Below are 20832 nucleotides of genomic sequence, written 5' to 3' on the forward strand. Positions count from 1 at the left end.
AGAAACTAGAGATAAGGTGGTTTAAGAAATTAATTTAAAAAAAAGAGGCTGGTATGCGACCCGCACTGATAAATTCCCATCCCATCTGCTGATTTGTCTTGCTTAAAAGGTTTGCAAGTTTTCGTGTTTTGTTAAAAAAGTTGTAAATTAACTTATTCTAAGAAATTATCTAAAAATTACCAACAATATTTTGCATATGATTAAATATTTTGATTTCAGAATCTTTTTTTGTTAACGAGATTTTTAGTCAAGACCAATTTTTACCAATTTAAGTAGTATTTGCGTACTATTTTTTGTAAATTTTATTTCGAGTAACAGTAAATGTTTGCAAATTTTAGTTTTGTTTTTTTTTAGGATTTAATTTTTTGTAAACAAACTGTCAATTCGATTTTTCTCAAAATTTAACCGGATGTCAAAAACGTTTTTTTTTCGTTTCATAAAATTGTTTTAGAGATAAAATCATTTTTTGTTTGAAAAAAACTCTAATTGGATTTTTTTCCAAAATTATACTTGTTTGGTATCACGTTACCGGCAAAAAGATCTCCCATATTTTAAAAGGCAATGACAAATAAATAAAAAAATTTACAGACAAATTTTATTGAATTTTTTAAATTAAATACTATTCAATTTTACATTAAATAAAATAATTACTTAGTTTTAAATACTATATCCGTTAAATATTGTCCTCTATTATTAATACATTTACGAAACCTTTCCCAAAAGTTTTCCACTGCTCGTCGAGTCATTTGTGGTGTAATGGCCTGACTGATTGCCTCCTTAAGTGCGTCCAAAGATATTGGTGATGAGTTAAGACTTGGGCCTTTAAATGTTCCCAAAGAAAAATATCACAAGGTGATAAATCGGGGGACCTTGGTGGCCAGGTAATGTCTCTGTCGTAAAGAAAAAAGATGCCCTGGAAACATCTCTCTCAAAATGGTAGTTAGGTCTCAACTTTACTTCAATTGAAGTAGATCTACTTCTTAAAAAAAAAATAAATTAATAAATTAAAAATCTGTTTCATTCTTGGCACCATCATCAAAATATTGAAATTTACTTCATTTTTAAGATATGTGTTTCTACTTCAACTTTAATAAAAAAAACTAAATCTACTCCTCTTTTCACCTTATCACTCTTGTATGTAATTTTAAAACCTTCTAGAGAATTCAAAATCGCTTGAGTATTTGCATTTGCTGTGAGGCTCCGTTTTATCTTATGTATTCTAGTTTAATCCTTTTGTCATTTTTACTTTCGACACATAGGACCTGTATGTCAAGTTTTGCATTCGTAAACAAATTCGAATTCTAATCAAATATGACATTACGATGGTAGAGAAGTCGAAATAAGTGGGTCCCTCGATTTTGTCGGCTTGTCCATATGTCTATCCTGTTTTTTGAAACTAAAAACAACAGTAGTCCCCATACAAATGTATACGGTCAAAAATCGATAATTCGAATTTTTTCAAAAACAAACCGATCGTTTTTTTTGCATTCTTGCTAAAATTTGTGTTCTTAGTTTGGCTTTTTTCAATATAAAAAAATATTTTTGTATTAGTCCAGAAGGGTATTTCAGATGGAGCCGGGTTTTGTTAAGTTAAGTTTTCTCAAGAACTGAACTTTTGTTTTCTTCCAAAAATGTCATTCCTTTTTATTTTTAATTTAAAAACAAATATTATTTTTTTTTTAAATTTGATATTATGCAAGACTTCTAATAATAAGCTCAAAACTATATACCAATAAAACTATATACCAATAATAGTTTTAAACAGACTTTTTTGGATACATGAGCGAGTTTATGCAAACCAGTCGTGCATTTTATTTCTTTACTGTTTGATAATGTTATTTGTGTTAAGTTGTGCTCTACTGTTATTTTGGATTTGATTTTTTGTTTTCAATATGAAAACATATTTTTAAGTTGTCCAAGAACAAAGGTTTGTTGATGTACTGAAATTGTATTACGTTTTTGTTTCCAAGAACCAAGAATTAATTTAAGAAATGTTACACTATCATATAGAATTATATGATATGAAGGTTTAAATAATTCTTGTTTTTTTTTTTATTTTTTTTTTGAAATAATGTAATTTAAAAATATGTTGAATAATATGAAAAAGTTAATTTTTGAAATCCTCTTTAATTTTTCTCAATCTACTTCACTTTTTTCCTAAAATCTACTTCCACTTTTTTTTGAGAAGTGGTAACGCTAGGTCTCAATCATGTGACAGTAGCGATCCGCATTAACTGTAACTTTTTGCCCATTTTCTTCGAAAAATACGGACCTAACACACCAAATTCAGAAATAGCACACCAAACTGTCACATAAAGGCTGTGAAGTGGTCGTTGATGAATTTCTTGAGGGTTTTATGTTGCCAAGTATCGGAAATTTGGTTTGTTTACAGTACACTACAAATGGGAATAGGCCTCGTCAGACGAAATTAAAACAGCACCAACGGAAATGTTTTGAAGATTGTCTTCACAAACAGTTAGTTTGATAAACAAACTTTAATTGTTTTTTATTCAAGTTATGTTACTCACCGTGCCACGCCATTATGATTACTAAAAACGTCACGTAGATCTCTATCTATCTATACCCGGAATACCATTTCATCTATAAATAGCTTTAAATATAAACAACTAAAAATACGGGAGGTTGTTTTCGCCGGACCCTGTATTTTGGCTTAACCAAAATGTTCATCTTTTTTCCAAATTGCTAAAAAATACGCCAAATCAATTTTTTTGAGAGTCTTTTCTGCATCTTTCTGTATTATAATGTATAAAAAAATTTATTTGAAGTCAATATTTTAACTGGTTCTTGACCTAGGGACGACGAAAAAAACTTCAAAACGTACTGACTTACGTTCACACGTACACACAGACATCTCTCTAAAAATCTTTGAATTCAACTCTAGAGACTTTGAAATGTAGATAAATGTCAACATTTTCAATTCGACAAGTCGGGTCAATTACAATAACTTCCTATGGGAAGTTAAAAAGTCATATATTCTTTACAATTGACTCACAGAAAAATCAATATTTGTCAGAAAATTCTTTAAAAACGCAACAAATATTTCTACTAATTTGTTCATTTAAATTGACTGAATTTGAGATAAACGCACTCCACATAATACACAGAATATGATTACATTTCTAATTACTTAAAGGAATCCGGTCCGGATCGCTTTTGAGTTTCTTTCGAAAATATTCAACATACATTTTTTTTAAGATATGACATATATATAGAATATAGGCTATATAATTGTAGTTACACTTTGTGAAATGAATAAACAAAAAATGTTTACCCTTTTTCACTGTCAACAAACAATAATTAGGCAATCAAGCTGATCTTCGTTTTTGAAGATGAATCTATGTACTTATGTACAAGAATGGCATGGTTTTCATTTTCCTTGAACAAACACTCTTTTACTAAAACAAAGAGCCTTTCATCACACTTAATATAAAACATCAATCATTTCCCTTCCTTGACATTCTCTAAAATGTCCTTGATACACTATCAGATTTAAATATTTATTGTTTGCATTGTGGTTGGAGGTTAGGACGATGTAAGGAAATATTGTTAAGTTCCGTCCAACAACAAGCCAAGATACTGAATACAAGCACATATACTAAATACATATAACCGCACTTCTGAGCGATGTTGAAATATAACTAAAACACTATATAGTAAAAATAAGAATCATGTGGTCATTATGTTCCGAAATTTTTTATGCCACAGTCGTTTTCATCCTTATACTCTTATGCGCGTCATAGTTGTATTGAAAAATAAATTCAGGACAGATTTGATGAACTTAAAGGTTAACGTTAAGGCGTTAATGCGCTTGTGCAAAAGCGCTCATCGTATTTCCAGTTTTGTAAGCATTATTTGTATGGAAGAAGCCAATTAAGTTCTTAATCGTATCTGGAAAAAATGTTCATAATGATATCGATATTGGGGTGGTTGCGATGATGAGAAGTCTATGAAAGGCAAAACTTTATCTTAAAGTGGTCGTTGAATGCGTCTTGAAAAATGTAATTATTTATACTTACGCCATCAGGAACAAATTTCGCTGGCGCTTGGGGGGAACAAAACTCCTGGAGCACATCCTGCAGCTTTCGTGTTGAGTCTGAAATGAAGAAAAAAATACATTTCAATGTAGGTATTGATTAAAAGCGGCGACGAGGACGACGTATTAATTTATGCAAGTATATAAATAAGTTTGCTGTAGGTTGTAATATATGTACAGTGCATAGTATATGTTGACAAGATAATATATTGCCCGTGTCCGGTGGAAAGGAAATAATAATTAGCTAATGGATGAATATATCCCAACTGAATATAAAACGAGTTTAATAGCTTGGAGCTATGAAGAAGCGATATGAGTGAGTAGTAGGACCGGAAGCTTAATGTTTCAATGTATTAGTTTAATATTATTTACAATATATACATAAATGGTGAAAGACTTTTTGATAGGACGTCTTTCAATCATAAGTTGCTGAGAAGACTTTGAAAAATTTATTTAAATAAACTAGTATAGATGAATTAACCGTCCTTCCGGCCAATAACGTAAATTTTTCAAACTTTAAATAAAATTCTCTTGACCCTAAATAAAAGGGTGCAAAATTTCAAACGATTTAGTCAATTTACTAGTCTAAAAAGGTGATCTTGCTATTTCTAAATGATTTTAACATCTTACTATCTCTTAACAATTTGCTAAAGGTAAAATCACGGAATCGCTTATTTAACCTAATGCAATTTGCTAAATCCATATGACATCTGTACAGTTATTCTTATATAAGTCGTGGATGAAATGGTCTATTCAACAGTTTTGAATCCCAATGAAAATGTCCCTTTAAGCGTACTAGCTTTGTTTATTTTTACGAACTGTCCACGTATAGAAACCTCTGGATATTCAGTTTTTAATAAAAGGCAATTAGCAATTTTCTAGTAAGGTTTAAAACTTTAGACTTAAACCTTAGTTAATTGCAAGCACGACCCCATCTGTGGCACTGGACACCTTACTCTACCCAACGCCGCTTAATATATTTAGCAAACAAATAGCTGCAAGCTCTGCTGTTCACCCCAAAGCCTCGTCGCAGTGGATTAACAACAACATTGGCCATTCAGTAATTCTTAGGTATTTAGAATCAACCAAAGTCTACAATCCCACAACTGCAATTCGATAGAAACCTCCAGATTTATTTACCTTCCAGATCTTTCTGGGAAGATAGGGCATTCCCCGAAGATGAGTCAATCCATTTTTATACAGATGGTTCAAAAACAAAAGAAGGGATTGGTGGAGGTTTGTACTCTGAACGACTGAAATTAAGTCTCTCATTCCGCCTTCCCAATCATTGTGGTGTGTTCCAGGCAGAACTTTTAGCGATAAAAGAAGTCTTGTCCTGGCTTAAAGAAAACTTGACATCAACATCTTATAACAATATTATAAAGAAAACGTGATATCATCATCTGATAACCGTATTTTCTCAAATAGTCAGGTTGCTATAAAATCTATGGATTCGGTCTGTCGATTATCTGTAATGGAAATGCCAGGCCTTAGAAACATTCCAGTTAACTGTAAGGAAGATGAACTCGCCGGGAACGGTACAGTATAACCCATTCTACCACGTTTGGCAAATGCGGGTGGAAGAACATCACTACGTGTCTGGTCACAAAAAACTTTTAGCCTACACTTGATTTAAAGCGATAAAGGTGCTTGCTATCTCTAAAAGGAAAGCACTCTACGTTTCTAGGCGTATTGTCAAATGACCTTTGCAGAAGCTGTATGGATGGGAAAGTGGAGGATAGAGTTCTACACCTTCTCCGTACATGCCCTCCTCTAGCTCAAGAACTCAAGAATTACCTAGGAGAATTCTTCTATAGCGATCTAAGTCATATTAACATAATCACGTTTCGTTAAGGACTAATACTGGTTTCATTGAGCTTAGAAGAAAGCCTCAAGATTCATGTGGTATCACAATGGGTCAATAAACTGGGTAAAGTGTGTCCTACTCCAACACGGACAGCCACTTTTAAATTGCTAATTTGTAAACTGTTAAACCCCTAACCATAGGTTGTTTAAAATTGTTCTCCAAGGTTTTTAGAGAGATGTCTGTGTGTGCGTGCGTACCAACGTTCGTACTTCCATACGTTCAACATTCATCTATAAGGATATTACTTCTTATTACTAACTAGTCGAACCATTTTGAGCTTTTAATAAAGCGAAGAAGATATTCCATATCCTTATTAGCTAGTTCACTGAGATTATCAAAAACTGAGATGAATCATGCGTCTTAGTGAAAAATCAGGGCAAGTGCAGAGAAGGTGAGAGATTCTTTCCTCTTCTTCCCCATCCATAATGCTCCTGCACAAGTCATTTGAGGCTTCACCAAGTCGCCTATAAGACAGTGTCCTGTAAGGACACCTATTAGGGAGCTAATATGAATTCTTCTTTAAGATAACAAGTTTTTAGAGCGCTTTAGGTCCAGTGGAGCCCATGTGAGTTTTGTGGCTGCGCACATTGGTAATTTGTGTCACCTAGAGTTTGTTATCATTAGAACAACTTATTTTAGCAGAACATGTAGCTAACGGTATGACGGTTCCATTTTTAGTGAGTTCATCGGCTCTACAATTTACTGTGGTGTCTCTGTGGCCCAGCACCCAACAGAGGTGGATGTTAAATTGCTGCGCAATCTCCATAAGAGACGATCGACAAGCGACGGCCGTTTGGATTTGGTTGAGACGTCAAGAGATTTAATAGCAGACTGTCAGAGAAAATGCGGATATCAACAGTTGATATCACGTTTTCTCTTAGCCAGGAGAGGGCCTCTTGGATCGGTAAAATTTCCGCTAGGAAGACGTTACAATGATTAGGAAGGCGGAAAGAGATGCTTAGATTAAGCTTTTCTGAGTACACACCACTACCAACTCCCTCATTTGTCTTGGATCCATTTGTATAAAAATGGATGCATTTGTCATCCAGGAGTTTTTTGACTTCCCATTCATCTCTGACTGGAATGTATACCTGGAATTTTTTACCGAATAAGGGTTTTGGAATAGTCTATGTCTGTACTTTTTGGTATAGAACCAAAGAGGTTCAAAATGATGGAGTGTCCCACATTGTTGTTGGTCCATTGAGATGAACCTTTAAGTCTTATAGTTGTACTCGCTGCCACTTGTTTGCTGAAAATGTCGAGAGGTGTCAGGTGGAGGAGAGTGTCTAACTCTGCTGACGGTGTAGTTCTCAATGCCCCGCTTATGCAGAGACAAGCATGACTTTCTCCAGATCAGCCCACAATACTACAACCCCGTATATATATAAGTATTGGTCAGATGACCGATGTGTAAAGCCAATAGGTTATACGAGGTTGAAAGCCCCATTTCCTTCCTATGGCTTTCTTGCAAGTCAAAAGAGTTACTGTAGCTTTCTTAACTCTTTCCCGAATATTAGGTTCCCAATTTAATTTTCTGTCTAATATCAGACCAAGATATTTGGCAATAGGTTTTAGCGCCACACAATAATACTGTTGACAAACTATTGAAACTAGTTTGAACAGACAAGACCGATTTGCTAAGCACACATGTGTGCTAACCAGACTAGTGGGGTGTTTGTAAACTGAGACGTTTTGTATATTTTTACCATGATATGATGTCTTCAATAAGTCTACAATAAACAAAAGAAATATGGATCCCTTTTAAATGATTATTACTCATTTAATAATTAGGGAATAATAGGATAGTAAAATTTTGGTTATAACAAGTTACAACCAGTGGTTTATTAAATTCTGTTTAGATTGTTCATTAGGTTTTTAAATTAGTTGAACCAACTAATAACTCACTACAAAACTCCTATCACTAACTTGAGGTTCCCAATCCGTTTAAATTTAAAGTTTTTAAATTATTTAGACATATTTAAACAAATACATTCTACAAACAAACTGGAATCTGTTTGTAATATCCAGGATGAAATGATTGCGATAGGAATGTAAACAGCTGTGCTAAAGCTGTCAAACAATAAATGTTTACAATTGAAAGGTGTTTACTATTAAATTTAAATTTGATTTCTCCAAAAACAGCTAATAAATATTAGCTTACTTTAAAAAAATTTAATAAATTTAAGTCTATTTTGTTTTTATTTTGTCTCTATTATTTCTTGATTTAAAAATAGTAAGGGCAAAATCTTTGCCGGTCATAAAACATATTCCATTCAAAAACTCTTAAATGAAACACTGTGAACCTGAACATAAATAAGGAAACCACAAAAAAGTAAAAATAAGTTTCGTAGCAAGTAGGACACTTAACTTCCTCAAGACGGTCAATTTAACAAAGTTTTATTTTCTTTGTTGTAGTTGAATGTACAAAATGTTCTCTAACGCTGGACATTATAATTTATTGCGTAATTATTGCATAAACGTGTTTAACCTCGATTTGTATAGAGTAGTATCCTGTATAGGGTGTACACCCTTTTGTATTGCATTAATTATACTAGTAGTCATGAATGGACGAGAAGCTTAGCTAGGACATTGTTGTGCAGTATATGCGATATATAAGAAAATTACGACATTGGCATTGAGAAAGTGTATGCTCATTGATACGAGAAAAGTAGAAATAGCTCAATAGAGTGGACTTATAGTCATATATGTACATATGTACATATGTATGTATATGTTGTGTACAAGGATAAATGAATTAAAATACACCATATGGAATTTTATTTTGTTCGTGAAAAAGTGTCTAGTGATAAAATTAGGAATGTATTGATGTGTATTTTTAAACATAATATAATTAAGTGAAATCGATCAAAATTTACAAAACGGGTAGGAAAATCTTTTTTCTTTAGTTCTGAGTAATTTTATTCGTGCTTTACCCAAAAGTTTAAGGCATGCATTAATTCTGAATTTTGAGGCTGTCGACGACATTTTTAAAAAACCTTAACAGTGATGAAATCAAACCCTACCCTGGTGATCTTGTATTGGATAACTTATATTGACACATGCTTCTTGCTGCTTTAAACATGACAAAAGGAATAATTTCATATTTATAATTCCAATCAAAAACTCTTAGTGATCTGTAGCCGTATTTACTGGGAATTGTTTACGAGTATTTACTAGATGTTCGGCAAAAAAGGTTGAGTCTATCTGATATACTGTGTCATAAATTATCCAAACAAAAAATGTTTGGTGCTAGCATAGCCGGCCACGTGTTACCTAGACTAGTCTAGTCAGCTGAGGTATAAAATAAATTCATGTTATATTGAATATAATACAACCAGGCACGCAATATAGTACCCGTGGCATGATGGTTAGTGCGTTGGGCTCAGTCGTTCTTTGACTTTCGAAGATAAAAGAAGCTTTCCTGAAGTCGTCAATAAAAAATATCAATCTGTTGATTAAAGAGAACTACAGGTTATAAAAATTAAAAAGTACTGGGATAGCAAGATCCGGTCAGTTAATTCCAGTGACCTAGTATGATCCCTAAAATCAACAAGATATTCAGAAAAAAGAACGATAATGACCTTCCGTGTCTGAAACTCCAAAGAACTGAAGAGAACAGAGACGTAGTCAGGACAGCGCAAATAGATCCAGAAGAAGCCATCTTTGACGACGACTTTAACATCATTGAAGGAAAAGTTGAGTCGGTGGGAGCAGCTTTCCTGCAAGTGAACAAGGTAAATGTTAGCATTCGCCCCAACTACGACCTGGAAAACAGGGCCTTACTTAATCACTTTTACCTTCGAAATGAAATGACACAATTTAGCCGCGGTTTCATGCGATTCAGTGGTGATTCCTTGGTAAATGCCATAATTGCCGAGCAAACGGGACCAAGTCCCTTGTTAGTGATGAATGTCAAGCTTCAGCTCATCTTTAACTCAATAAAAAATCAGCAGGTGTTAATAGTATATCCAACGTTGTGCTAAGACTTTTACCGATGGAGTCAATTGAAATTCATACCACACTCTTCAATGATGCACTGGATAATGCATATTATTCAGTGCATTGGAAGACCGCTGTGGTTCTTCCTCTCCCGAAAAAGGGAAAGGAAAACTCCAGCCTGTCAAACCTTTGGTCAATAAGTCTTCAATAGGGCTCTAACTAAGTGAGCTGCGGACAACAAAATTAATTCCGGATAAACAGTTCGGGTTCAAGGCGGGTCATGACAAAATTCATGTTGCGTCTAAACTCGTTTCTGATATCCAATGGAATAAATCAAAACAACGATGCATAGGTGCTGATCTCGTTGATTTGGAAAAGGCCTTTGACACCGTATGGTTTGAGGGTCTTTACCTTAAATTGATCATGCTTGGCATACGCAAACCATAGCTTTATATACTTTAAGATATGCTTAAGGGTAGAAAGTTTTTTGTCAATAGTGGTACTGTGACTTCTAACACAACATTCCTTATTAAAAATGGTCTTCAACAGAGAGCAGTGAATTAACCGATTCTCTTCAGCATTTACTCCAGCGATCTGATGGAAGTCTAACGAAAGCAATTGCGTAAGCCGACGATCTTATTGCGTACAGAACGTTCCGAAAGGGTTATTCGAATTCTCTTGCAGCGTGATTTCGACAAGATTTAGCGATATTGCGACCAATGGAAGCTGAAAATAAATGCCCGGAAGTCTGTTTCGGGCTCCGTTGGGCAAGGGCAAGGAGGGATACGTGCAAGAATTTATACAACTTGCTCATCGTCGATCTCGTCGGTATCTGGTTAGATCAGTATTTATATTTCCACATATATGTATATAAATGCTGCCCTTACTTGCTGCAATTGGCTTGACACCCCTTCATACGTCCGATTATCGTTTATGGTTGTCCTGTGTGGTTCAACGTTGCCCCTTCCCAGATGCAGAAGTTTCGGGTGTTCGAGCGGCGGTCTTTACGATGCTGTACCGGCTGTATCGAACTGCCGAATCTTCTTACGTGCATTAATACAACAGTCCTCGAATCAACAGAATTGACAATTTCGTGATAAAACTCGTTCGAGGTCACATTGCCAGAGCTATGTCTTCGACCAACAATTTATTTTTTGGGGAGTTCTATCTGAACGACTAGTATTTTGAGATTGCACGCTTGAGAGGCTTCATCCTACCAGGAATGGTTGAAAGTTTTAAGTTACTAGGACATAGTTCTCAATGGACTGTTACACAACCGAATCTATTTATATTTTTTTTTTTTTATCTATGAAGGGAAAAATGTCCTCAATTTTTCTGGCAGAATCTAAACATACCGCAGGTGGAACAGTCTAACGGACTGTATTATATCTTGGAAGATATTGCCAACCTATGTAGTACGGACTCTACTGTAAATGTCGTGCCTTGGTCAGTTGTTCAATGTTTAGCTTCGGAAACGTATTAGTTAAAGGTCTTGATGAACTTTCCGAGATGAAAATAAAATACCTAATTTACTTTCCTGAACGTGACGAAACGGCTCTAGTTGCTTTTATATTATCAATGTAAATACGTCACAATTTTTTTTTATTTTTTTGTTTCAGATTTCCAGCGCTAATTGAGCCTAGCAGCAAGGGATGCTTGTGACTACCATCTTTTCCTACCTATATATAGGTATGCAGCAATATGTACACACAGTTCCATTCGAAATTAAATTCAATATTGGCATATTTTGTTTGACAAATTTAAAGCAAACTCAAGACTTTAATTATAACGAAAACCAATAAAAAAAAACTTCATAATAACAACAACAAGTAAACAAGGAAAACGAGCCAACAATTCGAGACCTAAGTGCTTTTATTTTCAATCCACCAGATGCTCTCTCTTGTTGGAAAATTAGAAGAAAAAACTATGAAAATCAATATATTTGGAAACACACATTTCACTACCTATTTCGATAGGAAATGCAATAACTCGAAAGATGAAAAATGATTCATACTGATGCTGCGTCTGACGAACAAGACGACCGAGTAGCGACGAACGCCCGATGGCGATGCGATATCGACGTCAAGATTTAAAAATATATAATATTTCCAAACATACATATGTACATATAATAGCTTTAAAAGATTGATTATATAATCAATGATAAAAAATCGGCCCAGTTTTAAAGAGGAAGTAATTCAAAATCAAATATTTCATTTAATGCTAATAGATGCCAAAAATCACACCCATTGCTTTGCATCGAACTCATATAAAATCATTCTAAGAAGTAAAAATAAAAACTCACATGACGCAAGCTCCTGTAAGTGCTGGAATTCACTTGGTGACAGTTTTTCCCATTTCTGTGAGGTCATCGTTCCTGGAAAGAGAATTAAAAAAAAAAAAAAAAAACGAATGAATAAAATTTGCATTGGAAATTGCAGCACATAAATAAAATATAATGGCAGATGGTAAGGATCTGTGCAAGTAATTCCTGAGACATTAAATTACAAACAAACTTAAATTTTCTGAATATTTTCTACTCTTTTTCCATTTCTCATTTCCATTTTACAATTGAAATCAGTTTATTGCTTTTGTGTGAAGATTTCTATAGTAAAAAATAAATATGAAGGGAAAGGTTATCTTTTACTATAGGAACTTATTTGGAATCATTTTATATGAAAACATAGGTATTAAGTTTGAACAAAATACATAGATTTATAACTTTTTTTATAGATCTAATATTTATATATTTTTATATAATTATATAATTATATAACTATAATGGGATGACATATGTAAGGCATGTGGTAATAATATACATGAATCTTGAGTTTGGACGAACGGTCATAAAATGCATAGAATTTATTCAGGTTTAATTACTATCCATTGACTTAATGTCTTTTTAAAAATTAGATAAAACGACAACAAATTTAACGGAATTTGTGTCTTTAAGCCCTATAACTGGGCCAACCAAATATTATTTCCATTAACTCTTCGCCCTAAAATTGATACATTGATAAGGGTTTCTTACTGGAATTCAAATTGCACTTTTCCAATGGCTGTATTGAGATAGCTGTCAAAAAATAAAAACAACTTTCAGCTGTTCACAAAAAGCAGAGAAACATTTAAAAGCTTCGAAGTCAAAATTGTTGTAAGATTAAACATTTAATGGATAATTCAACTGATTTGTCGGACGATGATGAATTGATAGGTGCGTAAGAATTTAATAAAAATAAGAAATAACCTTAATCTGTAATCTGTATAAAATTTCCTCTTAGCTCAATCGGAATTCTATACGATTAATAACTAACTTGCGAAATCTCCGGTTTTAAACGATTTACGTTGAACAGAAAACTAACCTAACAAAAACAAGGACAATACCTATGTACATATATATAGTTTGGAAGAATTTCAATCTCATTTCCGAATGAGCAGAAGTTGCTTTTCGGTAAGATTTTGTGTTGGTTTCTTCACAGTAGATAAGGTTTAAGCTTAATGGTGAGACCAACGCAAGAACTTTTGTTGCATTATATATCCGTTTGGTTATCTAACACTTCTTTAAAAACCATTCAAGAGGTAACTTTAACTAGAATAGCCAATAAAATGTGAACAAACTAGTCTTGATATCTACAATGAATTGCTTATTAACAATTTCAAATTATAAGGATCTCTTGCACAAAGTGCAACAACTTCATCTTCAGAATGCTGGACACTTGGCTGGAGGTAAGACTTAGCAAATTGGTCATCTACAAAACGAGAACAAAATAAGTCAATTTTGAAGTTTTGAAGAATAGATCATAATTACCTTCTAAAATTCGGAGGCAAATAGCTTCTTCATCGCCTATTATGTACAGAACATCCTCAAATACAACTTCAACTAACATTTTGTATCTTTTTTTGTTTACCAACAAGTACAGTAAGCTGACATTCAAAATATTGGTCCCTTGAAATATTGTCAACCTGACATCTCAACTCAATTTGTTTTGCATTGAATAATAGTAAATGTCAAATTTGAGAAATAATTTTGTAATGATTGATCATCACGAGTGGCAGGGCGTCATACTATCTCTCACACTTTCAGGAAAATGGGTTTTCTGAAATATTTTTTTGTTTATAATTTCTTACACCTAACAAGTTTGCTAATTCATTCTGTTGTATGTTTTTAGCCCTGAACAAAGGTTAAAATAATTGTGTAAGGTGGCCAATATTTTAGGGAAAATCAAAACAACCTTGAGATCCTCAACTTTTGACCATAACTTAAATCAATTTTTTCGACTATCGAGTGAACATTATCCGATTATTGAATCAATTAAATCACAATACTTTAATTTTAATTGATTTCCTAAACAAAAATCTTAACATCGCAGCACACAAAACGATAGAAACAGCAAACCAATAATAACAAATCAAAGCCAAAAAAACCGATTCCTCTCAGTGGGAAGCATTTGTACTATAGGTAATCTAATCGGTAAAGTAAATTAAATCATCGAAAAACGATGATAATAATAGGCCGCTGAAAATAAATTTTTCTGAATCTCAATGTTGATGAATGTTTTAGGTTTATCATTTTTCTCAAAAAAAAAAAAAAAAAAAAACAAATCAATCTATGAGTTACCCGAACAGACGTTTTTTAAACGATATATATTTTTAATGCACGATGAAGTTGCATGAACTTGTTCTTTGGAGCTATTCGGTATTTTATTCAAAAAATATATATTGTATTATTTTTTATTTTAAATGTATTTTTTGGCACTATTTACACTAAGAATAAATACCTACATGTATGAATAAAATTTACATATACATATGCAAATATGACTTTCTTTCACGATTGACAAAACAGCTTGACTTTGACTTCATAGCCAAAACTTAATTTTTATGTTTATTTTGCATGTATAAGTTTGTATGCCATATTTCGTAGTTGCTGTTGTCGATCCCATCATTCTAAGACTGAACTCACACATGATTAAATGTGATTTACAGAAACAAAGACTTGAGGTGAGATTTGTCTATTTTCACAGTTCTCTTTTGTTTGTTTTTCACGTGCTTTTTAAACTCACCATGAAAATACTATAGAAATAATGATTTTGAACGCGTTCCGAACCTTTAGACCGAAGACATAGATTCATATTCATAGTTCCTTGATAAGTTCTGATTTTGTCTTTGCTAAATTAAACTTCAGTTTATGTTATTCTTAGAGAATTTTAACCCATTTTAAAACGATAAAACGGAACCTACATATATATATATATATATAAAACGTCAAAAATAAACAAACTGATTGAGTAAATTCAGCTTCGAGACATTTTACTTGAAAATTTAAAACAAAAATTAAAATGTCAAAAGACTTAAGCATATATAAATATTTTGATATTTTACTAGCTAACAAAAAACGAAATCTCTACTTAAGCCGATTGGACCCCTTTGAAATAGATAAATACGATTTGTATGAAAGGTATCGATTTGAGAAAAAAAAACTGTCAAGTTTATGATTGACCTTCTAAATATTGCAGATCGAAATTCAATGAAATGTTTGCTTATATCTGTGTGCTTCCAAGCCTTAAAACCACCAGCCCGACTTCATAAAATGTCTCAACTAACAGCAAATAAAATAGTTTAAAAGGTTTCAAAGATGTTGGCCCTCCAGCTAATGCAATTTATTTTGTACCCTCTACAAGCCATTTTGTATAGGTTTAAGTGAAATGTTTAAAAATTGTATGCATGAATTGCAGCTGTGTCTAACCCATATGTTAAATTTAGACTCCAGTTTAAATAGAATCGGGTTTAAAATATGACTATGAATAATGAATATGCCGCATTTGTGTTTTATATTAAGGTATGGAGACATCACGTAACTTTCGTATTAATTTGATTTTTTTTTCTTGAAAAATAGGGAGAAAACGCGACAAAGACAAACAGCGTTGGTGTTTTTGTTTTACAATATTTTTGTGTCACAATTTAAGAAGTGAAAAAAAAAACTAAGTTAAAAGATTTTTTTTTTAATTTACAGTTTAAACTAACATAAATAAACCGACAAATTTTGTCGGTGTTTTGATATTTAAATGTGTTATAAGTGGCCGTGAGATCGTTTCAATAACGAGTACAACAAGGATATTTTGTGTTTTCAATTTTTTATTTTCAGCCATAAGAAACATGGCGAAAGAGAGCATCTCTGTGTTAATAATAATACTTAGCTTCATACAAAAAGTTAAAAACCCTTCATTTTAATTGTTAGTATGAATGACAGACATTTATTGTTCTGATTTAGCGTTTTTGTGTTTTGTGCACAATTTCTATCACCGTAGCGAATTTTCGTTTAACTTAGTTTAAGAACTTGAGTTGGAAATTAATTTTGTACCATTTCTATTTTTTTTTTTTTTTTAATAATGGAAATTTGATTACTGCTCATATTCTGATATTTTCGGGGTAGGTTTATCCCTCGAAGCCCCTACCTGCGTTCGCCCTTGTTATAAAGGTACCAATTTGTAGATTACTTTGTAGTATTTAGGTAAAAGTTTATTATGGTCATTGAACCCAATCTAAATTTATATTTGTGGTCAAAGTTAATCAAATAGGTTTCATAAAATTGCCAAATGGAGAAACAAAATTTTAACAAAACCAATACTTTCCCATACACCAAGTAGTAACACGCTACAAAAGCATCTTTAAAAAACGTGAAATGATTGAGCAAAAGGAGATGATTGTGAAGCTTGGCCAAAATTGTGCAAGAGACACGTTGCTGACGTCATATGATGGTGCGGCATTCTCCTATTTAAAGTAAACTCTCAGACACATATAGATATAGCCGAGTGATTTGTTTTCGTTGATGACGCCTTTGATGACCACAACTACCATGACAAGAGAATAAATTTGATTGAGTAGTTTTAAAAAGAAAAGTGTTCACATCGCAATACTCCTAGCTGATGCTGAAATTCTGATTCTGTTGCGTTGAGAGGGAGATTTACGTGGAAGCTATCTTCAGCTGACGTCAAAAAGTAATTTCACTTGTCACGTTTTAGATATAGAATACTTATATGTGTGTCTAGTGAATATAGCTTAAGGATGGTTTGTTTATTTTTTGGTGGCTATATTGTTTTGTTTTTATAAAGCGCGGGCTTTTTTTAGTCTATCCCTTTTAAATTTTGTAAGATAATGTAAACAAGTTGAGGTAAACGCATTTAATAAAATTTATAGGTGTGTGGTCATCTAAAGTTAGATTCATTTAAAGCTAATTGATGAAAAAGTTACTGTTCTGTTTGCTTTGAATTGTTTCTCTTTACTTTTATTTAAATCCAAAAAGCTTGTTTTAAATAGAAAAAAATAATAATAACCAACATAGATATACAACATAAAATAAAAAAGGAGCCAAACAAAGTTTTGCTGTCTAGTTTATTGGTTATTTTTCAAATAAATAAAATAAAGTGGATTTGTTGCCTTAATTGACAACTTTGACACTTTAAATTAATTGGAGAAACTATTTTGAAAGTGACACTGCAGTAAATCAAATCTTTTTTTTTAAGTACAAACTCGGAAAAAATGGGATAGATTATAATAACTTATAATTTTATTTCTGGCTGTACGTTATTTTTGTTTTGGTTGGGTTTATATTCTGTTCATGATTAAATAAAACTCACTCAGTTTTAAGAAATAATTTAACAGAAAGAATATCATATTCATATATGTATATTATTTCGCTAGTAAGTATCCCTTTTCCGGCACAATAAAACTATTGTTTCTTTAGCTGTGTGGCAAGTGGTGCCGTCCTATTTAAACCACATTTTGTCCACATCCATGTATTTCGATTCGGCCATACAAAGTTCGTTATCATCTCACGATAGTGAACACTATTCACAGTACCACCAGCCAATAAACCGCACCACACAGTCACTCTTGAATTATCATTCGCTCGAATACGACGATTCTGTTTATTGAAGAATCCACTGAGCTGAAAATGTTTTTCATCATTGAAGATGATTTTCTTCAAAAATTGATCATCTAACATTGACATTTCTTAACATTCTGATCATTGACGTCGTCTAAAATGGTCAAGAGCAAGGCCGGATTTACAGGTGCAGAGGCCTCGGAGGAAAGGAGTGCAGACCCCCTCGACCCAACTTATTTACAAAATAAAGTAAACCATTTTTTTTCACTCGAATTTTTCAAATAATAATTTATTGTGAAACCAAGTAGGATCCTTAAACACATGAATAAATATAAACGGACAAACTAATTTTCTGAAATTAAATTTTAGGTTTGACGAACGGAACCTTGCGATCTTTTTAGGCAAAAAATCGTTGATGATTTCGTTGAAATACAATTCTCGGAGTAGATCGCTTTCAATGCTCAGGAAAGAAAGCTTCAATAGACGTTTAAGTCCCATCGTGGCTCGAAGCCTATTTTTTATAATTCTCATTTTTGAAAATGAGCGCTCTCCAGTGCAAATTGTTACAATCGAAACTAAATACATTCTCAATGAAACTTCGAGGTTTAGGAATGTAGCTCTTAAATTTAGATTTTCGAGAATTTGGTAGTAAAATAGTTCCGGCTATTGATCTATTCCACAGTTCTTTTCCTTTTTGTATGAGTCAATCAATGAACCAATTCATTACCAGGACTAGGCGCTCAATCTTCCGGATACACATTTTTATCAATTCCTCCGTTGAAGCGTGCAAATTTTTAGCATCCATCTTCTCGATGTGATTCAGGAATCCAAATGTCGAACTTACAGATTCATAGGCATGCAATCTTTCAGGGCTTTCGTAGCTTCAGATCGACAAGACCAACGAGTGTCGCTGAGCTTTTTTAAGTATAAAAACTGGCCGCTTTTCTTTTACGATAATATCTCAATCAGAAGTCGATGCCGCTTTGTGCTGGCTGTGAAAAACGTGTTTAAGTTCTGCACAAAATCAAAGAATTGAACAGCCGATTTACGTATCAAAGGAAAAGATGTTTACTAGTGGAGGCCCCGGGGCTTCCACCTCGATTGCACTCCTCTCAATCGGGCCCTGATTAAAGGGCTTTAATACTTGAGTCAATTGCATCTTATAAGTGTGTAAATTAAAGCCTTTATGCATAAAGTTCATCAACGACGAGCGTGATAGGTACAATTGTTAGGCACGACAACTAGTTAAGCAGCAGATTAGGTTTGGTCTTTTGGACGATTTTTCCGATTATCTTTGGGCGATTAAATTTTAAATTTATAATAAGCCTGAATAACTTTATTGAGTTGCTCGATTGTTTATCTTTCTATGATTCAAATTCAGTAGTCTGAAATTGAGAAATGGCAAATGAAATTCAGAAAAAAACTTGACTTTTAGGTGTAGTTTACATTCGACATCGGCTCTTAAAATTTAACCAACCTTCAAAAGAGGAACCAGGATGAAAAACAAGGCTTCTGGTACTTAGTTTTATGAAGGGAGGCACAATTTAGTGATTTAAGATAATTTGCATGAAGGTTGCATTTGGTAGATATGCAGCCACAGGGTTTATAAATTGATTAGGAAAAACTTTGGAGCGGCAAATTTTTGGTCTTCGCATCCTGAAAATGGAAACAAGGCCAAGTGTTTCCATGATTAAGATTAATTTGTGACGAAAAATGAAAGACAAGAAAAACTTACCGTAACTATAGAAAACTCGATACGTTTTAATAATGTGGAACTTTGAAACAAAATTTGGTAGCGGAAGTTTTTGCACGGGGACGGGTACATTACAAATGGCTCATTGTAATTACAATTTTTGAAAAAGAAAATATCTTAGTACTGTGCTTTCTTATTTACGAAATTTGATTTACAACCCATACTAATATCATAAAATCGAAAGTAACTCTGTCTGTCTGTTACTCAATCACGCCTAAGCTACTGAAACAATTTGCATGAAAATTTGGTAAGGAGATATTTTGATAACCCAGAGGGGACATAGGATAACTTTTACCCCGGGAAAATGACGCATTCCCATGGAAAAATTCAGGTGGGCGGATCACTTTTGCGCCTAAACTACTGAACATGTTTAAATGAAATTTGGTAGCGAGATAGTTTGAGACTTAAGAAAGCACATGAGGTACTTTTGACCTCGGAAAATAAACGCTTTCATATGCATTACTTTCCGAGGAATCTAATCGCTTTCACTCCTAAATTAAAAAAGATTTGAATAATATTTTGATAAAATTGGTATTACGGGAAAACAACGAGGATGTTCCACTTTTAAATTCAGAACAAAAAATAAGTTTTGACACATTTATGCAAAATTTCCAGCGGAGAAGGTGGTTTCCTATTTTTAGATACTCCAGGAGGTAGAGACAAAACTTTTCTTTTGAATCTATTGTTAGCTCAAATTCGGAAAAACAATGGAGTGGTGGACGGACAGAGCACTCGGTTCTTAAACTGCAGTTGAACTTAGCTCATGAGGAAACGCCAGTATATAATATCAGCAAAAGTAGTGAGCGTGGAAGAATGTTGCAGCAGTGTAAATTGTTATTTTAGGATGAACTTACAATATCCCACAAAAAAGCAGTTGAAGCACTGGATCGTACACTGAAAGACATCAAGAATAACCGGATTAACATGGGAGGGATGGTGGTTCTCTTAGCAGGCGACTTAAGGCAGAAGGTACACCGGTAGATGAAATAAACGCATGTTTAAAGGCATCTGTGTTATGGGTACATGTAAAAAAGTTTTGTCTGACTACGAATATGCGAGTACAGCTACACAATGATTCTGAAGCAGCATAATATGCCGCTGCTCTTCTAAAAATCGTAGAAGACTGTATGCCAACAGACTATGTAACGGCGCGATTACGTTGAGTCATGAATTCTGTTAAATTTTCTGTAGCACAGATGCATATAAATATGGCCAATCGGGAGTGGTTGTGTTAGAGGGAAATTTTAGCTCCAACTAATGTGATAGCTAGCCAGAGAAACTAACAAATTATGTGGGACGTTGAGTGAGATATCGTCGAGTGGACACGGAGCAAGTAA

General features: G+C 33.4%; 1 protein-coding gene across 4 annotated transcripts in view; it reads right to left on the reverse strand.

Annotated features, from left to right (window-relative positions):
• Positions 1–20832, reverse strand: part of LOC129949023 (diacylglycerol kinase 1) — a 140498-nt gene that overhangs the window by 91667 nt on the left and 27999 nt on the right. For all 4 annotated transcript variants that reach the window (XM_056060218.1, XM_056060215.1, XM_056060217.1 and 1 more), the window contains 2 exons: positions 12166–12237; positions 4038–4114 (listed from right to left, as the gene is read on the reverse strand). In XM_056060218.1, coding sequence (XP_055916193.1) covers positions 4038–4114; positions 12166–12232 — 144 coding nt within the window. In that variant the 5' untranslated portion in view covers positions 12233–12237. The remainder of the gene's footprint in view (positions 1–4037; positions 4115–12165; positions 12238–20832) is intronic.

Source organism: Eupeodes corollae, chromosome 3 (assembly GCF_945859685.1).
Source record: "Eupeodes corollae chromosome 3, idEupCoro1.1, whole genome shotgun sequence".
In the NCBI taxonomy this organism is placed as follows: domain Eukaryota; kingdom Metazoa; phylum Arthropoda; class Insecta; order Diptera; family Syrphidae; genus Eupeodes; species Eupeodes corollae.